At 40.6% G+C, this 23,147-nt stretch overlaps 1 protein-coding gene across 1 annotated transcript in view; it reads right to left on the bottom strand.

The window, feature by feature from the left end:
- RYR3 (ryanodine receptor 3) overlaps positions 1 to 23,147 on the bottom strand; it is a 381,491-nt gene that overhangs the window by 214,328 nt on the left and 144,016 nt on the right. Inside the window, exons 19-22 of the mRNA XM_024732458.1 lie at positions 20,237 to 20,429; positions 7,053 to 7,269; positions 2,510 to 2,614; positions 762 to 865 (exon numbers count right to left, since the gene is read on the bottom strand). Coding sequence (XP_024588226.1) covers positions 762 to 865; positions 2,510 to 2,614; positions 7,053 to 7,269; positions 20,237 to 20,429 — 619 coding nt within the window. The remainder of the gene's footprint in view (positions 1 to 761; positions 866 to 2,509; positions 2,615 to 7,052; positions 7,270 to 20,236; positions 20,430 to 23,147) is intronic.

Below are 23,147 nucleotides of genomic sequence, written 5' to 3'. Positions count from 1 at the left end.
TACAGGGAGCCTATGAGACAAAGCAACCTGACAGAGCATCATTATACCAGCAAGACCACGGTGTTAAAAAGTTCTGCACCAACTATCAGACAGAGAAATACAATGCAGAGAAGCACAGGTAACAAGCACAAAGGGAATTCGAGAAGGGAGATATAAAATGGGGCTAAAAAAATGAAGATCTGAATCAGGGTTTAAACCACAGGTGGGATCACAGAGAAGCTAAAAGTTACTTTTAAATTGAATTTTTGTGAATTAAACCATGTTTTCCCATTCATTTTTAGAAATGCCTTATCTTTTAAAAAAATGTTTATCATCTCGTTGAACCATTACAACAAGTATATAGAGATAAGAACTATTGCTATCCTCATTTTGTAGATAAGAAAATGGAGACTTAGGTTAAGTTGTCCAATTTCAGTATGACCTAGAACCTACTATATATCTTATCTTCTTTCCTTAATTATACATGAACTAAAGAGGCACTTGATCCTTTGATTCTAAGTTTCTCTTCTTTTTTTTCTGCCTACCTTTTCCCTGTCCCTGGCAAATAGCAAATGGTCTCTAAAGAACTATATACGCTAAAAAACAATAGTAGATGTGTTATTCACTATGCTGAATCCTCTCATGGCATGAATAATCCCCATCCTGGCTAATCTGTCAGAATGCATGATGTTTTCGAGAGACAACAGGTTTGTAGTTTAGTTATAAGGCATTAAGTCATCCACTCACTGTTCAATCCAAATTCAATTCAATTAAACACTCACTTTAAGGTTTCAGTTGACATTTGTAGGTTATAATTCTTCTCAGTTTCAGGTAGCTTTGAAAACTCAACAAGGCAGGGGTGTTGTCTTTTGTTGTCATCCCGTATCTAGGTGACAACATAAGAAAGAATATAATTTAAGTTTTGACAACTGGCACTGCCTTGGGAAACAGAAAAGACACGCTTTTGAAACATGGTCCAGGTAATTCATATCAGGCAAGACAAAGACAGTTATTTGCTGATAGGCAAATAGACAATCTTCTCTCTAATAAATGATACACGCCGTCCCCAGGCTGCCAGTGGCTTGTGTTCTGTGGACTGCTTCTAGTCAAGTGTCTGCACTCAGAACATACTTTCCTAGAGAAGCCATTTTATGCGTGGTAGCCATGCTCCTGCCTGTCCAAAACTCATGGAACCATAGTGCCACTGCAGGGTAGCATTCTTCAGAACATAAAGGACTACAGAATCTGGGCCAGCACTGTCCAATAGAAGCACAAAGTCAGCCACCAATGTGAACCACATTTGTGATTTCAAACTTCCTAGTAGCCATATGAGAAAAGCAAGAAAACAAAAAACAACAAACAAACAAACGAAAAAACCAGGTGAAATGAATTTTAATAATGTATTTTACTTAACCCAATACACCTGGAACCTTACCATTTTAACAAGTAATTAATATAAGAAATTATTTCTGAGCTACTTTATATTAGTTTTTCATAGAAAGTCCTGAAAAATCCAATGTGTATTTTACGCTTATAGCACATCTCAACTCAGACTAGTCACATTTTAAATGCTCAGTAGCCACACGTGGCCCATAGCTACTGTATTGGACGGTGTAGATCCAGACATTAACTAATTCATTCCACAAACATTTGTCGAATGTCTACTATGTGGTGGGCAGTGAGCTAGACCTTAGGAGTTCAGTGGTGAGCTGGGGTAGCCCCAGCCCCATGAAGGATACAGTCTGATGGAGCAGTAATACAATCATCATAGAAATAAATTTACAACTGCAATTGTAATTCGTTCTCAAAGGAGAGGTTTGTGGTGTTAAAAGAGCATACAGCAAAGAGGTGGTCGTATATAAGGAGGATATTTATGGGAGCTATATCAACATATAAGTGCTAGAGTGCAGGGGCACTTTCACTAACTAAGCCGGAATGTGCCTGATCTGAGAGTGTCAGGGTCGTAGGGAGCTTCAGAATCACAGATCCTTCTGCCCTCAGACATGACCCTATACAAGTCACAGAACAAAGCCAATTTACATCCTCTTTGGAAAATGTTTTCTAGTGAAAGAGATTCCCTAACCTCCTCCGCGTGTCCATTAATCTTAGTGATGCATCTGAAAACCACACTAAACAAATTCTGATTCACAACAACGAATCAGCCTCTTTTCACTAGCCATGCAGAGAGAACAGCTTTTTCTGAAGAGAAAGGGAGATGCGAGGCTCTGAAGGAGGAGCTAAGGGTTGACCACATTCGATATTCCCTGAAGAAAAAGACCAGCGTCTGGGAGTAAGAAGGAGACAGGCTCCTGGGTCTGTCTGTGCAGTGCGGGTCTCCCCAGCACTCCTGACTGCAGTTCAACAAACTCCCAAGCAAGGCTGCTGTACTCAGTGAGAGCTGGATGGGAGTCAGTAAGAACCAGTGGGTTTGGGCTTGTGAGGTTTGTTTCTCATTTGAGTCTTTGAAGAACGCTTCCAGGTAACAAGGCAACCCAACCCTCCATCCTGGCCCGGCCACTCAAACACATACCTTGCCAAAAGTCCAGCCAAGCTCTATTTTATTCATTCCCCAAAGCTCGTGGATGTTTTCAGCCAGCCTGTCTCGGATCTTCTCTAGGTGAGGTGGTAAAACAACCTAAAAGGAAAAGGAATAAGTGAGAACTGCAAGAATCAACTGTACTGAAATCCATCATAAAATCTAGACAGATCATGTGCCCCAGTTGAATTCCCTACACATCACCCAGGAGGGGCTACTTCTAGAGATTCCTTCCTCTCTTGGCTTCCCCTGGACCATATCTCCCCTTCCTCTATACTCTCTCCTTGGGAGATCTCATCCACTTGTACATGGTCACTCCTGACCATCCAGCCTCCAGCCATGGTCTCTCCTGAAGTTCAGACCTACTATTCCAACTACCTGCAGGATTTTCCCACCAAAGTGAACTCAGCATGTCATTCAAAGCTGAATTCATTATTTTTCCTTCAAAACCTTTTTCTTGTCTTATTTGTATTTTCTCTTTTCGTTGAATGACCCCACCATAAAGTCATCTTAGTGTCTTTTCTCTTGGCATTACGTCCCCCAACAACAACACCTAATCAGTCACAAAATCCAACATGTTTATTTCCTAATCATCTCTCTGAAGGTTCCCCTCCTCTACGTCACTCAACCTCGTTATTTTCTACCCGGACCATTGCAAGAGCTTTACAATTGGTCTCCCCAACTCCCCGCCGGAGTGATGAGCTCACGACAACACAACCACATCAAAACGCTCTCCTCCTGAGTGCCTCCAAGTGCCCCTTGACACTCCCAAGACACAGACTAGATGTATTAATCAAGCATATAGTGCCATTCTTCAGTCCTCTCGTCACGGTCCTCCCAAACACATCCTTTCAAAGCTCCTGAAATTCCCCCCAAAAGTCACACCGTCGCTCAGTTCTGTGCCCTTGCACACAGAACCTTAATTCTTATTAGTGCTCCCCGTGACACACATAATATGTATACTTCCTACCCCCATGTTACATGGCAAATGACAAAGACTTTCTCCTTGGACCAAGCTCTAGATGGGTGCTTCTGAGCCATTTCTGACTAGGCTCGATCCTTGGGCCTTGTCCTCAAGATCCCAGTTTTAGCTAGAATCTTGCTAAATTAGTTTAGTGACAATCTGCACCCTTGATACGTGATCATCCTCCATGTCTGATCAAACTTATCCATCCCCCATCCTCCCCCAGGTGATATCAGATCTATCTGACCTGCCCTCAGGAAGAATCCTGTTAGATCAGTTTAGCAAGAATCCATCCCAACCCGTGATGTTCCTCTCAGCAATTTTCCGTCACTGACACGCCCACCCCACCTGCACCCCAAACCTGCTCCTTGGCTGTAAATCCCCAGTTGTTTGTGCTGTATTCAGAACTGGCCCCAGCTCTATAGTGGAGTTCCTTTCCCCCTACTGCAATAACTTCTAAGCAAAAATCTGTCTTTACCCTTTAACTGCTGTCCAGCTCTGGTCTTAATACAAACTCCCTCAGTATTTATCCTTCTGGAGTTAGCTCAAATGCCTCACTACCTTTTGGAGGTCTTCCCCAGGTACCTTCAGGAAAAGTTTCTCTGTGTTTTCCTGGTACCTTGCTCATGTCTCTCCACAAAGGTCACAAACTGGGGACTCAAATTTCTCTTTTTTTCCCCCTTTCTTTAATTTACTACTACTACAATTATAACAGTAAACAATTCATTATTGCCATTTTCACTTATTAGTTGATAGCTCCTAAGAAATAGGAGATATCATATAAAAATCCAGATTTCTAATTTCCCTTGACCAGTTGAAAGATTGCTAACATTGGCCCCACACTTTTGCCTGGCAACTAGTCAGCTGGGGCTAAGAAATGGCCCCCTGCTTTAGGAGGGCCTGCACACTTGACCTGTTTCCCTTCCGTATCACCTCCTTGGCTCCTACAATTCTAGCTCTATTATAATGATTATTAGTGTTTCCACTACTTGCAAAAATCCCAATTATTTTCAAGGAGGGGAGCTCATGGAAAAAAATGTATATATTTTTTTTTTGTAGAAAAAGTATATTAAGTCAGTGATGTATAAGGAGACCACAGAGAAAAGTAGCAATAAAATATTTTAACTATGTTTCATAACCACTATTGGCCTTTCAACTAAAGACACTCTTTTAAAAAGAAACAACTTATTATTGAAAAGTCAAAGTTAAGCGGCATAATGTTTTGATAAGGAGCAAAGTGGGGAAAATTATTAGTAAACAAATGACAACTGTATTTGAGTTTTATTGGTTAACTAATTTAATCTGTTTAAATTAATCACAGCCTGAAGGGTGATTTCCATGTGAAGAAACCACTTGCTTCAGCAAAAGGGGGAAATGTGGAAAGAAGCCTCCACAAACAATCCTACGTCATAATTTCAGTGACCTTAATTGGTGACTAGCTGGGATAGAGTAATATTGGCTTGGTAACTGCCTCCTGGGTGTCTGGGGCCCGAGACTGACATCCCCAGGGAAGGCTGCTAGGAGCTGGGCTCCTCCCCCGCAGCGCTCAGCAAGGGCCTGGGGGTGCTTCAAGCACTGGACACAGGTAGCACTGAAGGATAGGGATCTAGTCAACAACATTTTATCTGCAAACTGGTTAATGTGCCCCAAGCAGGATGGAGTTGACTGTGTATCTTGTATTTAACTTCTCTTTAGACAATAATTTCACAGACTGATAGATTCTAAAAAATTACAAAGTCTCATTCAAAATAATAAATTACACCTTTCCAAAGAGAACTTCCTTATTCTTTGATTCCCAGCAACATTTCCCTCATTCCAGGGTCTATACATATTCAGCTTTGGGTCCGGACATCAAAGTTCATCTGGCTTGTTGATTTATCTCCACTCTTTGATTTTCAGATCTTCTATTCTGTATGTTTAGAAACTCTTCTCACTCTGGTCCAGTCCTTCTTTCCTCCCTCATCAAAACCTCCCCTCATTCTTTTGAACTCTCTTTGAGGCTTGCTTCCTCCAGGAAGCCTTTTCTGAGTAATACATAAGTCTCTGATAACTTGGTAAGGAGGGCAGCACAGAGAAGTAGGAATCATGTCCATGAGTACAACCTCTCCCTGCTCGGGCACTAACCACCTTGTGTCCACAGAAAAGCTAGTTTAGTTCTTTGGCCCTCAAACTTCTTATCTAAAATACACAGCAAGCAGATGATCCGATTCCTAGGATTACCTCTGACTCACAAACTTCTACCTCGTTTCCTATCAACATTCTCAACTCCAGCTACATTCCTGGTGTTGTACTAGGCTCTGTGAAGCAGGCAGAGAGACACTGTGATTTCTAGACAATGAGAATTCACAATCATTAGCCATAGGAGGTAAGAAGCAGACACATGACCACGCACACAGAGCTGAATGTAATAGGGTCATAGAGATATTATGGGAAAATATACTCTAGAGACCATCTACAGGTTAAAAGAGCCATACTCCTACAAACTATTATCCCAAGTGCCTCAGAGACAAGGTGCCTCTACATTTATTTTCTCTAACATCTAGAACAGTGATGTGAATAGCACTGGCGTGGCAGAGGCACTGGAAAGCTGTTGTATGTTCCTCATCATAACTGTGTGAACATGTGTCTCTCAAAACAGAGACCCTGGGAAGGGAAAGAAAATGTCCATTTCGAAGTGAGAGAGTGGCATGGACTTATATACACTACCAAACGTAAAATAGATAGCTAGTGGGAAGCAGCCGCATAGCACAGGGAGATCAGCTCGGTGCTTTGGGACCACCTAGAGGGGTGGGATAAGGAGGGTGGGAGGGAGACGCAAGAGGGAGGGGATATGGGGATATGTCTGTACGTATCGCTGATTCACTTTGTTATACACCAGAAACTAACACAACGTTGTAAAGCAATTATACTCCAATAAAGACTTAAAAAAAAAGAAAATGTCCATTTACCAGCACCTTCTGAGGTCTCCATGCTCTCCCCTGTTGCTTTCAGCTTTACTTCCCACGCTTCTCCTACCTGCTCCTCCTCCAAGCATCCAGCCACAGGAGAATATTCATTGCCACCTGTCCCTATTTTGTGTTTCTACTTCCAGGCTCTTATTCATCCCACTCCTGTTACTTCACCCCTGGACGCCCCTCCCCATTTAAGTTTATTAAAGGGTCCTGACTGAATGCTATTCTCTCTACACAGACTTTTAGAAACATTCTAGCATAAAGGACGTCTCTAGCATTTATTTGTGTACACGATCACTCTGCATATTACATTGGGACTTGAAAAAAAATACCACATTTGCTTCTTATCTCTTCAGCTTGGTTGTGCATTCCCAGAGAATACTGTCACACGTCTGCCTGTGCCTCACAGAACCTAGTACAGTGCCTTGCACGTAGCAAGTGCTTAACCATGTTCATTGGTTGCAAAATCCTTCAAGAGCTCAATTGCCGCATATGGTGGAAACGTGAAGAATAATGGTTGTTCACACATCACGACAATTCAGTAGAATGTATGATAAGAATGCTTTAAAGACAATGCAGCATCATCTCCATGGGCTGCCTTCTGTTGGCAGCTCAAACCTACCTGACTGGTATCTATGGGGCACGGAATGAAAGAAGCTTGGGAGAGGAACTGGGTGGTACCCAGCAGATCTCGAACACCTTCAGCATCACGTTTATACTCTTTGACAGGCTCCAATCTCATCTTTTCTTTTGGAAGTAAGGCTTCGTAGCAAGGGGCATAGCCGGAGGGAGGCAGGAACTTAAATTCTCCGTGACGTCCCCCCATCAGGAAACGTACTCTGTTATTTGGAGAGACCAGGAAGAGACAGGTTAAAAAATATATATGCCAGCCCAAATAAGTGAAAGTTAAAGATCAGCTCTCCCCACCCAAATTATTTTTTGGGGAAGTGAACGATTTCAGATTCATCACAGCAAACACTCTAAAGTGTGCAACAAAGCAGTGGAGAGAAAGCTGACTGTCAACTCATAGGGCCCGTGATTCTCAGTTGACCCTGTCAGCTAAGTTCTTAAAAATGAACTTATACTTTAAAACCACTAGATTTTAAAAGTCAAGTTCATCCTTACTCTAGTAGGGGAATCATTACTGTAGATATTATGAGGACAGTTTGAAAAGAGTAACAGTGATAACGATGATGACGTTATTTTCTGAAAAGATCACATTCGAACTACAGCATGAGAACTTCAAGTATTTTTACTTGAGAGCGCTTACTCACACAATGATGAAAGAAAACATGATATAAATATTTGGGGAAAATAGGACATTCCCATTTTAGGGTGCAGGTGAAAGATCAAGTAACACGAGAGTATTAAACAGAAATGGTACACATGCCAAGAGGCATTAATAGAAATGGTAACACTGAAGAGGCTGCAGTTCCGCAAAGTAGCCATATGAGGGCGACTGTGAGGAAGCATCAGCAGGTGGTTACAGCCATGGGGGTGCCAAATAGGCGTCAAGTGTTTGCTCACTAGGGTCCCAGTGCCTTCTCAGGGGCACCACCGCCTTGCTGCCATCCAGGCCTCATGCTCTGGCCCACTCCAGCAGTGCCCACAGGGGCCTCCCAAGGAAGAGGGAAGGATCCTTGGGGGGCCACAGTCATGGCAGGCACTAATTACCAATAAACTGAAGTCTTTCAATATTTTAATTCAGCATTCTGGCTGAATTTCAGCCCCATATATATGATTAAGTTAGGGTTAGGGTTAGAGCCCATAGATTCTCTGCAGGAAGAGGGTGAAAGTGAGGGTCATAGGCTCTTAAGTTTGGGACTAGAAATATAGCTTTTGCAGATCAACTGCAACTATATTAAATTGATGAGAAAATATGACTGCAATTTTAAATAATTAAGACATGGCAAGATACACAGCCCTGCAGGATCAACAATAATTTTACATAGGAAAAAATCCATCCATACACATAGCAGCTACACGTATTCACTCCCTCCAAGTTGTATTCGAGCCCATACGACTTGCACTGTTCTCCATACTGGGGATTCAGCAATGAACAAAGAATACCCTGTCCCTGGTGTCACAGAGCAGGCATCCAATGAAACAAATAGGATAATTACTGATTGGGAGACATCTGATGAGGGAATAAAGAGAGAGACTGAAACAACTCGGGGAAGGAGGAGGGTCCTAGATTGGAGGCTAGAAAGGCTTCTCCAAGGGGGAGATATTTTTATTAACCCCGAGGAAAAAGGAGGAGCCAATGAGTTCAAAATCTGGAGGAAGAGCATTCCAGGCAGAGGAACAACACGTGCAAAGGCCCTGAGGTAGGGAAGTGCTTGCGTGGAGGGCAGTGTGAGTGAGAACACGCAGAGCCCAAGGGGCTAAGAGATGAGGTGGCAGGGGGCAGGGCTAGATCAGGCAAGGTCTCTGAGCTGGGATTTTCTTCCCGGTGAGCAGCTTCTGAGGGATCTTAAGGAGAAAGAAGTACAGGATTCTTCTAGCTGCTCTATGTAGGAGGCACCTGACACCAATCTAGTCCCAGTGAGACATGAGGGGGGGTTGGACCAAGGTGATGAAGGCCAAGCCGGAAAGCAGCAGTTAGATCCCAGTTTTGTTAGGAACTGGTGATGGAGTGAGCCTGTGTGTGTGGAGGGGGGTGAGGTATATGTGGGAAAGGTTATGATCTAGCAAAGCTCTAACAACACCACTCTCCACTAGATCTCACGTCCTTTAACTGGAATATTCTGGTGGGGCAGCCTTGCAAGAGAGTCTCAGTGTTGGCTGAGTAACTGTGACTGTGTGTAAGCTAATGATAAAACTGGAAAATGAAAATCTCTCTGAGTAAAAGACATTTAGGATTTTCCCCCCTTCCCAATATAAACAAAACCTTTATCCAAACAGCATTTTATAAAATGCTGTTTTAAAATTAATTACAGAAATCATATGAAGCCTCCCACTTTCCCATTTTAAAGTAGTAAGCAACAACGATATAGAATTAGAACCACAAGTGTCCCTTGTGAATGTTCCTATGTTAAATGTTATATAACAGGGCACGATCTATGTGTATTAAGACTATGAACAATGATATAAGAACCAAATTGAGTCATTAGCCTGCAATGTTACTAATTTAGTAAAACTTCAGGAAATAATGACTAAGACTTAAAATTTCTTGAGCACTTTCCAAAATTCAATTGCAACATGACAGATTGTGTTACTGACATGTTGAAACTATGGGGTAAAACTAAATTGTTTGGAACAAAGAGTTTGTGTGGGAAGTTTTCTGCTTTGCCCTTCTCACTGAGCATCCTTCCTGTGAAGCGCTGAAGCTTCCTGGGAGCTCGTACAGCAACTGTATTCTTTGTTACTCACTAGCGTACGGATTCCAAGGCCAAGCGAATGATCTCTTACGAGGACGTCTAGATGGATTTAATTATTCGTAAGCTCTCTCGCCAGTTCCGTTTCGTTTTAACACTTCTCTTACGCTTTAAAATCTGCTGTTGTCTTCCGGATAGATAACAAATCGAGAAAGGTGGGAAGCCGGTGTGGCACTTAGGGAAAACAGTGCTGCTTTTATATTCAGTTATTAAAAGGAGAATGATAATCTGGTTTTACAGCTTAATCTTATCACCTCGAATGGCCACAAAGACCGTAAAATGAAAAATTAACGTAGCCAGAAATCAGCGTTTACTGCTTACTGAAGCATTCGTCTTCCAACGCCATTATGCTGTGCTTCAGTGGGCAGAAGGAATGGTTCTGGGTAGCTTCCCAAGTCCTGCCAGACAAGAGCCCTGCTCCCCAGCAGGCGGGACTGGATGGGAGCCGGTGTGGGCACACCCGCCATCTGTGGATCCTTCCCTCGCTGCCCAGAGTCTGCGGGAAGGGCTCCAGCAAACCACCACCAATATTGGTGGTCCTCATGAACTCTCTCTGGGACCCCAGATTGTCCAGGTCAAAGGAAATAATGGGGATAAACTACAGGTTTAAAGGAAACACTCAAAAGAAAGAAATAAAATACCTGAAGCCCACTTTAATTATTTGAGGATATTAAAACGGGATCTCCTCTGTCTCCATTTTCGCAGAGGTCCCAAAGGCAACTAATTCAGAGGATGCCAATATTTTCTCATCCTGAAGTGAAGTGCTGGACCAACTATGAGGGTCCATCAAAAAACTGTGAAACCTTTTCAGCTTTAGCCCACCCCATACCTCCACACTGATAGGAAGGGTAAAGAATTCATTTGGAGAAAACCATCAGGGAGAAAGGAGTGGGAGTTCTTGCCCATCAGGAGGCAAATGAGGGCTGTAAGGAACTACTCAGAAGTTTGTGAGTACCCCCTGGATGTAGTGAGGGTCATATCTGCCTAGTGATAGTGAAGAGCAGAGGGGGAAATGAGCCAGCTGCCAGCCATCAGAAAGAAATTCTGGCCGGAAAGGCAAATGACTGAGCAGAGATCAGAAACCCAGGAGCTGGGGGAGGTAGGAGGCCCATGCAAGCTGGAGGGGGAGGGGAGGGGGGAGGTCTGGGGTCAGCCAGAAGGGAGCAGCCAGCACAGGTGGTAAAGCCAAGTCAAGGGAACTGAAGTTGGGACGCTTCCAGCCTGGTGCTCTCCAAGAAAGCTACAAAAGAGCCTCAGTAGAGAAAGAAGCAGCAATTGTGCAACCACTACAAAAGTCCTGATGCCACAAGGCAGCTGCACCAACTCCATCAGATGTCCCCATCCCCCAGTCATCTTGGGTCTGGGCTGGACCCTAGACCTTGGGGGGCACGAGAAAGGAACCAGCTAACTGAAGAGGAGCCCGACCTCAAACTGCAGCGGGAGTGGGGTTGGGCTCCAATATTAACTGGATACAAATCTGGAGTTTTTATACTACTCAGAAGATGGAATTTTTTTTTTAAAGTATTGGCAAGATGGTTCCTGGCCTTAAAAGAAGTAATGAAGCCTATAGAACTGGCCCAAGAACTTCTCCAGGAGTCCAGAGCATGGATTTGAAGGGGTGGAAAGAGAACCAACAAAAGTTACACCTATCTAGTCTACTTCTTCTGATAAATCTGTTTTCTGACACTTACAGTTTATCTTTTAAATCCTTTGAAATTTAAAAGATTTAAATTTCCAATTAGAATATAAACCTCTCTTCTCTAAGTATATTCTTCCCTGCTCCTTGGGTTCCACTGAATCTCTCAGCATCGCAAAAAATGTTAAATTGCAAATAAAAAGATAATTTAAGAACGGAGCTCATTAAAATCAGTTCTTCTTTACCCTCCAATTTTTCTCTACATTAATAGATTTAAAAAATCAATTTCATTAATCAATTTAATCTCTTCCACTAAAGCACATGTATCAACTTCTGGGGTTCTTCCTATAACTCAGACATGCCATCAGCTCTCCAAGGTTTTTTTTCTTCCTAAAGTGATTACAGTCAGTGACTGTGTCCTTAGATTTCTCCACTTTAGAGATGAGTAATGGCTTCAGTAATAGCCGCCTGGGAGTAGTGAAGTTTGAGGATGTGTAGAGGAATTTTTTATTGACTAATTTTAAAAAAACAGAGAAAATTGCATTGAAAAATCCCCACTGGCATTTCCAATTTCATCTTTTAAGATTTGTGCATTTTTGTTTGCCAGTTTGCAGAATAGATGAGAATACCTATCGCAAATCCCCAAGTTTGAAAGACTGATCCATGAAAAAAAATAGAGTAAAAATCAAGACAAACCTTTGCTATGCTCAAAAAGGATGTCTAGGTTTCCTTATTCATAGCGTACTAGCAAACTGTGAAATCATTTTAGTCTTACTAGATGTCCCATTATTCTTATTGAATCCCTCCTAGGAGTTGGGATAGTGTTCCACAGAAGAAAAAGATACAGGCTGTGGTTAGCAGGAGAAAGAATTAGCGAGCTTCTGCTGACCTAACTTCAACTCATAAGTCATGATTCATAATTGCATCTTTAGTCCATATCGCTAAGACGGGAGAACAATTTGAGTTATGTATGCTCTCACATTCATATTTCTTTCTGGCCAGCGTTTGATGAAAGCCCAGGGCAATCCAGCCAGCGCTCATCATGTTCTCTGCAAAAGTATATTTATCTCAGTAATAATTTCCACAGCACTGACCACAGCAAGCTGGAAATAGCTAAGCTACTGGTTACCTGAATTTTAGCCAAGCCTGGTGGATACCAACAGAAAACAAACAGCAACCACAAATACCAACCATCTTTGGTTAGTGTTGCTTTTATAAACGAGAACGGGCTGGTAAAAGAGTTACATGAGAAGATTAAGTAGATCTACGGGGAATTTAACCATAGCTATAAAATATATTCTACTACAGTGACTAACTCATCAATTTTCTGCAAAACTAAAAGTAGCTCTCAAATTTCACTACACACTGTGGCTTCTGTGGAATGTGCTCCGTGTGGCCCGTGCCATCATACCGCTTGGCAGGGTGAGATTACCTTTTAATAAGAGCTTCCTGGTATTTAAGTAATTCAACCTTTTGGGTGGGCTCCAAGGTACACATGCCTCATCCCAAATTCTGTCCCAGAATGAATGGGGTTGTTACACTGAGGGCCTGTTACACTCCACAAACAAACCACAGTGAGAAGGAAACTAAGGAGGCACATTCATAATAGTTAGAAAAGAGAGCACATATTGATTTGTGGATTTTATTAGTAATTACTCAGGCTGCTTTTGACTTCACTGTGGGTAAATCAAATTGAAAAAGATTTTGCCCTCCAATGACTGCTGGCAAGGACAGCCTCATCAGGTATTATTAACAACATAGTTTGTAGTTATAAAAATAATCGTGGGGTCACAAATTCAAGACAATGACCTCGGTAAAGACCAAGGAGGAAAATGGGGCCGTAGGAGAGAAATCTAATTTAGAGGCCTCACAGAAGTTGAAAGTAAATATGAGAAACAATTCTCAATGTTTGTATGATGTGAGAAGAATCTCCTTCTAGATAGGAATAACCTTGTACCTTGCTGGGAGGGACACTATGAAACTAGGCAAGTACTCTACTATATTGGGTGAAAACAATAATTTCTTTTCAATTTTGTTATTAAACACATTTATTTTCAATAAGGTACTTTAACTTGGATTAATATCTTGTTTTCTCTTTCTAGCTTTTTGTGCAACTGAACTAAAGTAGCACAGAGAGCAAGTGCTGGTTTTCAGCACCAAATCATACTTTACCAATTGACGTAAGAGTAAGTACTGGTATATTGATCTCATTTGCTCATAAGTGAAAATAAAAGAATTGGCTACTCCAACACAGGACCAGCACTGACCCTGAGCAAAGACTTCGTGTGACGGGCTGGATGTATTTCAGTAAAATGTATTTCCCAAGTATGCAACCAACTGTGATTCCATCTCTCCTCAGACCATATCAGGTTCTGAGAACCAAAGACAGGAATATGACACAGGGTATTTTCCTGATAGAAAGGAGGCTTAAGAGACATCAAGTCCCCTGATATAACTTTTCAGCTTACCCTCATTCAACTGCTACGAGCAAGAGGTTCTTATGTCTAAGCTGTTAACTTTTCAAGTCAACGCATCTGGACCCCTAGTTCTTAAATGCTCTCAGCAGTTGTGCCTTCTAAATGGGTGAAACGTCTCATCGTTCTTATCCTGGAACTCTGCTTCTTTTCTCCTGTGCACTGGAAGGATGCATGATCTGCTGACCTGGACACAAGATACTAGAAACGTCTTCTACATATGAATACCTTTGAGCCCCCTATCTCTTCCCCTGCTAGCCACAATCTTTGCAAAGAGAAGATTTCAAAAAATCCCCAACAACAAAAATCATATCACACTCAAAATTTCCTATCTCTCTGACCTGAGGAGGAGCGAGTGGATGAGTTAATGATTAAAAGTCATGCAACGTCTGAGATCGGATATACTGTTTGCTAAACACAGAATATGCAGAGAAGTCCACTAGCCAGCAGACTGGCAAAGACCTCTTCTCCGGAGATTTGACTTCTAGCTAAGCACTCCTCTCAGACGAGATGCTTGGGAAGTAGGTGAGCTTTCTTTGAAAATTAGTGAAACCCAGTGAGAAGGATATGGTCAAAACAAAGAAAAAAGGGAAGGGCACTGATGCTGGGTGACCAAGGCCGTTAACTACCCAGGCAAATGCAGTCCTGAGAACTGACTGCTCAGTGACCTTGCTTCTCCAGAGAAGGCACTGAGCCAACAGGTGGATGATCCAAATGCTATTATGCTGGATTTAGATTTCTGCTCATTCTCTTTACTCCCGGGGAATAGGGTGGGCAAGATGCACAATGGGGCTTCTGCTGGTTTTCCCCGATTGCCAGAAGGTCTTTGTTCCAATCAGTTTTCTTTGTGTTTACAGTGCCTCTGTCTTTCAATACCACTTCTTGTTTTCTACATGCTCCCTATGGATAGCAATAGGAATGATACATTCTATCGCACTTCAAAAGGGAGAACTGGGGTGAAATTCTCATGGAAATATTCTCAGCACAGAGAAACACAGGTAAAGAACACTCAGCTCTTTAGAATATAGTTCCTAAGGCTGATGTTAGAGTCTCTGGCTTAACCTGTGATGGGCATATTTACAACCTTAGTAAGGTTTTACTATAGTGGTTCTCCATTTGTTACAAGAACGTCAAACAATGAAAATGCTTAATTTCAATATATTATATCCATCTACATGGGTATGTTTATAAATATGTCTATATTTGTACATGTGTAGGGATGTGTATACTGTGTTGCTATGTATGTTTGCAAACATACATTACGGGCGTACCTTGGCGATATTGTGACTTTGGTTCCAGACACCACATAAAGCAAGTATCACAATAAAGTGAGTCACATGAATACGTTGGTTTCCCAGTGCATATAAAAGCTGTGTTTACACTACACCATTGTCTGTTAAGTGCAGAATAGCATTCTGTCTAAAAAAAAATGTACATATATTAATTAAAAAATAATGCTGTTAGAAAAATGGTGTCAATAGACTTGCTCAATGCAGGCTTGCCACAAAGCTACAATTTGTAAAACTTGCAATAAAGCGAAGCACAATAAAACGAGGTACACCTGTACTGTATACCAGCGGTCCCCAACTATTTTGGCACCAGGGACTGGTTATGTGGAAGGCAATTTTTCTATGGACAGGGGTTGGGGAGGGATGGTAACACGAGCACTGGGGAGCAGAAGATGAAGCTTTGCTGCCCACCGCTCACCTCCTGCTGTGTGGCCCGCTTCCTAACAGGGGGTTGGGAAACCCTGCTGTATAGTATGTATGTTTACATATCTGTGTCAAATTCCAAAAGTTGAATATCATATCCAAAGGATAATTCTTTATTCCTAAAGAGTCTATTTAATTGAGACAGAATGAAAGTTGTATCCTTTTTGGGAAAATATATGAATATGCCTTGATTTATCTGTCTTCCGGAGGTACTGAGACCTATCACAGTGGTATCACTCTGGACGTCCCATCAGTTGGATACTAGAAGCTCTCAGATGGATTTTTTGTGGTCCCAGCTTTAAGTGTCTGCTCTCCACAACTCTCCTCTTTTCATGGCCCTTTCCAATGGAAACCAGCGTCATTCTAACTGTATTGACTCTAGTCTCCCACTCAATCACTTACGATCTCCTTAACAAGCAGGTATCAAGAATGGCTAAGAAAATTTTGCGACAAAAGAGTTATAATGAGGTCTTGCCTTACAAATGTTAAAATGTATTGTCAGACTAAAATAATTAATACAGCATCCAACTGATACAGGAAAGGGGCAACAAATACATGGAGGCTAAACAATACACTACTTAATAACCATGGGATCACTGAAGAAGTCAAAGAGGAAATCAAAAAATACCTAGAAAAAAATGACAATGAAGACAAGACGACCCAAAACCTATGGGATGCAGCAAAAGCAGTTCTAAGAGGGAAGTTTATAGCAATACTATTCTACCTCAAGAAACAAGAAAAATCTCAAATAAACAACCTAACCTTACACCTAAAGCAATTCGAGAAAGAAGAACAATAAAACCCCAAAGTTAGCGGCAGGAAAGAAATCATAAAGATCAGATCAGAAATAAATGAAAAAGAAATGAAGGAAACAATAGAAAAGATCAATAAAACTAAAAGCTGATTCTTTGAGAAGATAAACAAAACTGATAAACCATTAGCCAGACTCATCAAGAAAAAAAGGGAGAAGACTCAAATCATTAGAATTAGAAATGAAAAAGAAGTAACAACTGACACTGCAGAAATACAAAGGATCATGAGAGATTACTACAAGCAAGTATATGCCAATAAAACAGACAACTGGGAAGAAATGAACACATTCTTAGAAAAGCACAACCTTCTGAGACTGAACCAGGAAGAAATAGAAAATATAAACAGACCAATCACGAGCACTGACATTGAGACAGTGATTAAAAATCTTCCAAAAATCAAAAGCCCAGGACCATAAGGCTTCACAGGTGAATTCTATCAAAAATTTAGAGAAGAGCTAACACCTATCCTTCTCAAACTCTTCCAAATTATAGCAGAGGGGGGAACACTCCCAAACTCATTCTACGAGGCCACCATCACCCTGATACCAAAACCAGAAAAAAGTGTCACAAAGCAAGAAAACTACAGGCCAGTATAACTGATGAACATAGATGCAAAAATCCTCAACAAAATACTAACAAACAGAATCTAACAGCACATTAAAAAGATCATACACCATGATCAAGTGGGGTTTAGCCCAGGAAAGCAAGGATTCTTCAATATACACAAAGCAATCAATGTGATACACCATATTAACAAATTGAAGGATAAAAACCATATGATCATCTCAATAGATGCAGAAAAAGCTTTTGACAAAATTCAATGCCCATTTATGATAAAAACCCTCCAGAAAGTAGGCATAGAGGGAACTTACCTCAACATAATAAAGGCCATATATGACAAACCCACAGCCAACATCATTCTCAATGGTGAAAAACTGAAACCATTTCCACTAAGATCAGGAACAAGACAGGGTTGCCCACTCTCACCACTATTATTTAACATAGTTTTGGAAGTTTTAGCCACAGCAGTAAGAGAAGAAAATGAAATAAAAGGAATCCAAATTGGAAAAGAAGAAGTAAAGCTGTCACTATTTGCAGATGACATTATACTATACACAGAGAATCCTAAAGATGCTACCAGAAAACTACTAGAGCTAATCAATGAATTTGGTAAAGTATCAGGATACAAAATTAATGCGCAGCAATCTCTTGCATTCCTATACACCAATGATGAAAAATCTGAAAGAGAAATTAAGGAAACACTCCCATTTACTACTGTGACAAAAAGAATAAAATACCTAGGAATAAACCTACCAAAGGAGAAAAAAGGCCTGTATGCACAACACTATAAGACAATGATGAAAGAAATTAAAGATGATACAAACAGATGGAGAGATATATCATGTTCTTGGATTGGAAGAATCAACATTGTGAAAATGACTATACTACCCAAAGCAATCTACAGATTCAATGCAATCCCTATCAAACTACCAATGGCATTTTTCAAAGGACTAGAACAAAAACTTTCACAATTTGTATGGAAACACTAAGGACCCCGAATAGTCAAAGCAATCCTGAGAAAGACAAACAGAGCTGGAGGTATCAGGTTCCCGGACTTCAGACTATACTGCAGTGCTACAGTAATCAAGACAGTATGGTACTGGCACAGAAACAGAAATATAGAAAAATGGAACAGGATAGAAAGCCCAGAGATAAACCCATTAGAAAGAGACAAACAAATACTGTATGCTAACACATATATATAACACATATATATGGAATCTAAAAAAAAAAAAAGGTTATGAAGAACCTAGGGGCAGGACAGGAATAATGACGCAGATGTAGAGAATGGACTTGAGGACATGGGGAGGGGGAAGGGTAAGCTGGGACGAAGTGAGAGAGTGGCATGGACTAATATATACTCCCACATATAAAACAGATAGCTAGTGGGAAGCAGCCGCATAGCACAGGGAGATTAGCTGGGTGCTATGTGACCACCTAGAGGGGTGGGATAGGGAGGATGGGAGGGAGACGCAAGAGGGAGGGGATATGGGGATATATGTACACATATAGCTGATTCACTTTGTTATAAAGTAGAAACTAACACACCATTGTAAAGCAACTATACTTCAATAAAGATGTTTAAAGAAAAAAAAAGGAAAGGGGTAGAACAATGAACACAACAGTTGTCAACAGTATGAAGAAAAACAACATGCATAGTACAAGCTCAATTTAATTTAAAATTATTGAGATGTATAAATGAAAAGGTAATATGGTTATCTCTGGGTGTTACAATTATGGGTTCTTGGTTTTTTTTTTGGACTTGCATTATTCTTGTAAAAGGGAAACAAAAAATAAGAAAAAAACTAAGTTTAAAAAGGTAAATCACAAACTGGGAAAAATATTTGAAAGCAATAATAGTTTAATAATCTTAATATATAAAAAATTGCCCCCAAAATTAATACCAGAAAGGCAGAGAACACAGAATTAAAAAAATATATTGGGTTGAAATAACATGTAAGAACAATAAGCATAAAAACTGTTTAACCACATCAGTTATCAAACAAAGAGGAAGTTAAAACTAAGACACAATTTTCTCAAATTGGCACAGATTAAAAAGAACCCATAACAATAAAAGGTAATGGGCAACCAATCAGTTGGGTATTCCCATATGTTACTTTAAATGATACTACAGGCCGAAATTCTTTATCTGAAATTTTTGGAGCTGTGTTTCAGACTTCAGAATTCTTCAGATTTTAAAGAAAATAAGACGTAGTATATATTAAATAGAACCTCCAGTTAGGTGAGAGGCTGTACCCCATAATCAAACACATACATTTTTGCTGTTAAGCATGTAAATATTCACAAGAAATTGAATACCATGAAGGACTGAAAACAGCCTCATTTCTGTTGGTGCCAGTTTTTTACACAAAATAAGTTCAGGTCGGAGTCTGCGGTGAAATGAGTTAAGAAAAAAATGTATGGTTTTCAGAGTTTTTTAGATTTCAGAATTGTTGATAATGAATTCTGAACTGTTCATACAATCTTCCTGAAAATCTCTTTGGCCACACGATTGTAAATTTAGACTTTAAAAAGACTGTACCTTTTGACCTACTTCTGGGAGGAACTAAACAGAAATGCAGACAAAAGAATTATCCTCAAGGATGTTCATGATAATTTCATTTATAACAATAAAAAAGAAATCAGCATGGAAGACTAACATAAAGTAATGGTTATATTGTGGGACAGCCAAATGAAAGGATATTATTGGCCAAAAAAGTCATTCTGAGAAGGATACTTAATAACTCAGGAAAAGGCTCTGTACTTACTGCTGAATGAAAAAAAATCAAGACAAAACTTCATTTTTAGTATGATGTCAATTAAAAAATAAATATATCTGTAATATAAAAGACTTGAAGAAAATATACCAAAAGACTAATAGAGAGTAGAACTAAACATTGGGATTATGGGTGATATTTATTGTCTTATCTATATGTTTCAAATTTTTTTGTAATGAGCATGAAATACTTTTTACAATTATTAAGGTAATTTTATACATAGGATTTATCTTATTCATCTTACTATTTATCAGAGGACATAACATAAACACTGGCAGGAGGTACGTGTCCCACAAATATATACACGTGACTCTGAATTGCTCCTCCCCTTTCACCATCGCTTTCTTCGGGGATATGGTGCTGAAGCCCTGAAGGAGATTACCACACTCGCCAGCTCATAAGCGTGGTGGGAGCTGGGGGAACAGCTACTCTCCATGAAATCACAGCCATAACTTACTTGACACCTGCTGAAAAGCTCACCACAGGGAAGAAGAGCCCATCTGTGTTGAAGTTCTCAAACATCCCCTGCACAGGCTGCCCGTTGATGCGGAAAGAGATGCTGGGTGCTCCGAGGTCCAGGCAACAGCTCACCACATCGTCCGACTTCAGGAGGTGCTGGTTGATGGAGGCCACGGCTCTGGGTATGCGGCCTGGTGAGCAAAGAACAGGAAGAAGGTGTGTGGGACTCTGGGGAGATGCTCACAGGTGAGGTGAGCAATGAGAAATGGTTTCCTAAGCTTTGTGAACTGGCAGCCCAAGACGAGATGAGTCCCAGAGGAAAGACTCAAGCTGCCAGGAATGAGAACAAACAAGAATCCAACCCGTTCAACGTGTGCTCAGATTCTGGCCTGGTGTCTGAAGTAACAGGCAAACCGCTTTGCTGGGTGTGGCTCCTAGAGTGTGTTATGTGTGTGTGTTTATTCACAGATACCCCAAGACCTTGCTTTCTTCTATTTCCTCTAAAAGACATGGCCACCTCGGCACTGGATGCAGGAGCCATCCGAGTGAGTAAGAGCAAAACCATCCAGCCACAAAATGGTGCAGCACAGTTTGGTTGCTTGTTTTAAAGAATTTATTACTTCAGTGAGGCAGGGAAACACATTGTCAGTTATATGCTGTATTGGTTGATTTTTTTTGTTGTTGCCTTTCATAAGATGATTTGTCATTTCCTGACCTAACTTAAAGTAGTGAGAGAATCATCTCTTAGGTTTTCTATGTCACACCATCTCATTCTGGAAGTTCTAGAAGTAAATTATCGTAACCGCCTCTCCCATCCCCCTACCAAGTTCTCAGTTCTATTGGAAAGGGAGCAACAAAGGGGCAAAAGTTAGGTATTAAATGGGGTTTCAAGCAAAACATTTATAAAGGTATATCTTGTTTCTTGATCACAGAAGCAATACACATTCATTATAAATGTTAATTGTGTATACAGAAAAGTATAAACAAGGAAAAAAATGTTACAATACATTTTTTTGACTTTTTCACATATATTTAAATATTCACCCAAACTGGGATATGGTAGATTTTGTAACTTGTTTTTTCTACTTATCACATTGCAAATATTTGATTGTATAATGGAATATTCATTAGAAACTAGATTTTTAATAGCTTCATAATACGCCATGAAAAGGCAATTTTTAAAAAATCCCCTTATGATGGCTATGTGAGTTCATAAATTTTGTACATATATCTATGCTATGTAATATTCCTAATCTTAGTTTAGAACTCTTTTTCTGTGGTTACTGCTATTCTAGTAATAGATTCCAAACTAAGTGGTGCATTTTAAAATAGTGAAACTACTACATTCTCCTTAATAAAAAAATTTAGGTACCCCCTTGTGGTTGTTTTGGTTGACTGACAAAATCATATTGTATTCCCTCCCACCCTTCCACAAACAGTAATGAGGCTCTACACTGTGCCAGATACTGTACTTGGGGCTGGGGATCAAAGACTGAGGATCCAGTTCCCGCTCCTAAGAAATCCATAGTCTTGTGGAAAATAAACATTCAAATAAAGAACTACAATTCAGTATAACTATTGGAATGAAGGTGTACATGACAAGATGCCTTTAGAGGCAGAACAAGGTGCAAAATCAGCCTGGGAGTATGGAACAAGTTAAAACTTGAAGAATGAAAGGTTCACCAGATAAATGTGAAAGAAACGAGAATTCCAGACAGCAGGAACAGCTTATGCAAGAGGAGTGTATGAGTGTATGACATTTGCAGAATGGCTAGAGTTTGGTGAGGCTGGAACGTGGGGCTTTATGGGGGCCTGATGAGGGATGATAGGGGAATAAAGGATGTAGAACTTGGACCACCGGCACTGCAACAGGGCAACAGCACCTAATACATTCAACGCATATTGGCAAATTAGCCTGGGAGGGCCTCAGACTCTGTTTTTACAATTTTATACCTTGTTTCATCACTGAGAATGAAGAACAACTTCCTCATTGTAGGACCTACAGTCAACACTATTTCAAACAAAACAAATCTAAGCAAACTTGATGAGTGTGTAGGTTTGATACCTCTCCAATGTCTCCATTTGACAAGACTGAGTCCTCTCAGCTCCTTTTATGGAGTTTAGCTATCCCAGGGTCCCAGAATCTTTCCTTCCTTTTCATATTCAAGCCTGTTATTGGTATTAAAATTCAGCAAACTTTGCCACAATTGTCTCATTCTTAAGAGTTCTTGTTTTCCCAGTAAAAACCAATCTTTCCTGCTTCAACTGTTTCTTTTTCAATTACTTTAACTTCTGGAAAACATCACTGTAGTCATTTGCACAAATCCTGAGAGATTTCCATGAATTTGGGAAAACCAGGAAATTATCGAAATGCTGGGTTGGACAACTACCTTTAAAAGTATTGAGATCCTTACTGGATAAAAATACAAATGAGAAGGACCTTTAGCTTTCTGAGATCCATATCAACTAGGACAAAACTGACAGGGTTGAATTGTGACTCCAGGGCCCTCTCGTCCCACCCTCTCACAATTCACTGTTGGTTTTTGTGCCAGTCTGAGCCTCAGCCAGTAAAGATGAAGAGCAACCTTCATGGGGGATGCTCTTCATACAGCACTGCTTTGATGCCACCTGGGACTGAGTTCTGAGCTTTACTTAGCCTTCAACACGCCACAGTACCAAGAGCCTTACTGAGGAAGGATGGCTGGGAGTATCTCTCCTGTCCAGTCTGCTCTCTCATTTGAAAACCACCACCAGGACGAGAAGTTATGTCCTTGTGATGAAGGACACTGTCTTTTAACTCCCGTATTCTAAGAGACTGGTGCCTAGTAGAAGTTGCTGTTGGAACATTTGCTAAGAGCATCCATAGGCAAATCAAAATCATAGTCTGAGCCTATTTTTTTTTTTTTTTT

Source organism: Neophocaena asiaeorientalis, unplaced genomic scaffold (genome assembly GCF_003031525.2).
Source record: "Neophocaena asiaeorientalis asiaeorientalis breed wild unplaced genomic scaffold, Neophocaena_asiaeorientalis_V1.1 scaffold119, whole genome shotgun sequence".
NCBI classification, from domain to species: Eukaryota; Metazoa; Chordata; class Mammalia; order Artiodactyla; family Phocoenidae; genus Neophocaena; species Neophocaena asiaeorientalis.
The sequence above is the reverse complement of the archived record's forward strand: the minus strand, read 5'-3'. Positions and strand labels throughout refer to the sequence as shown.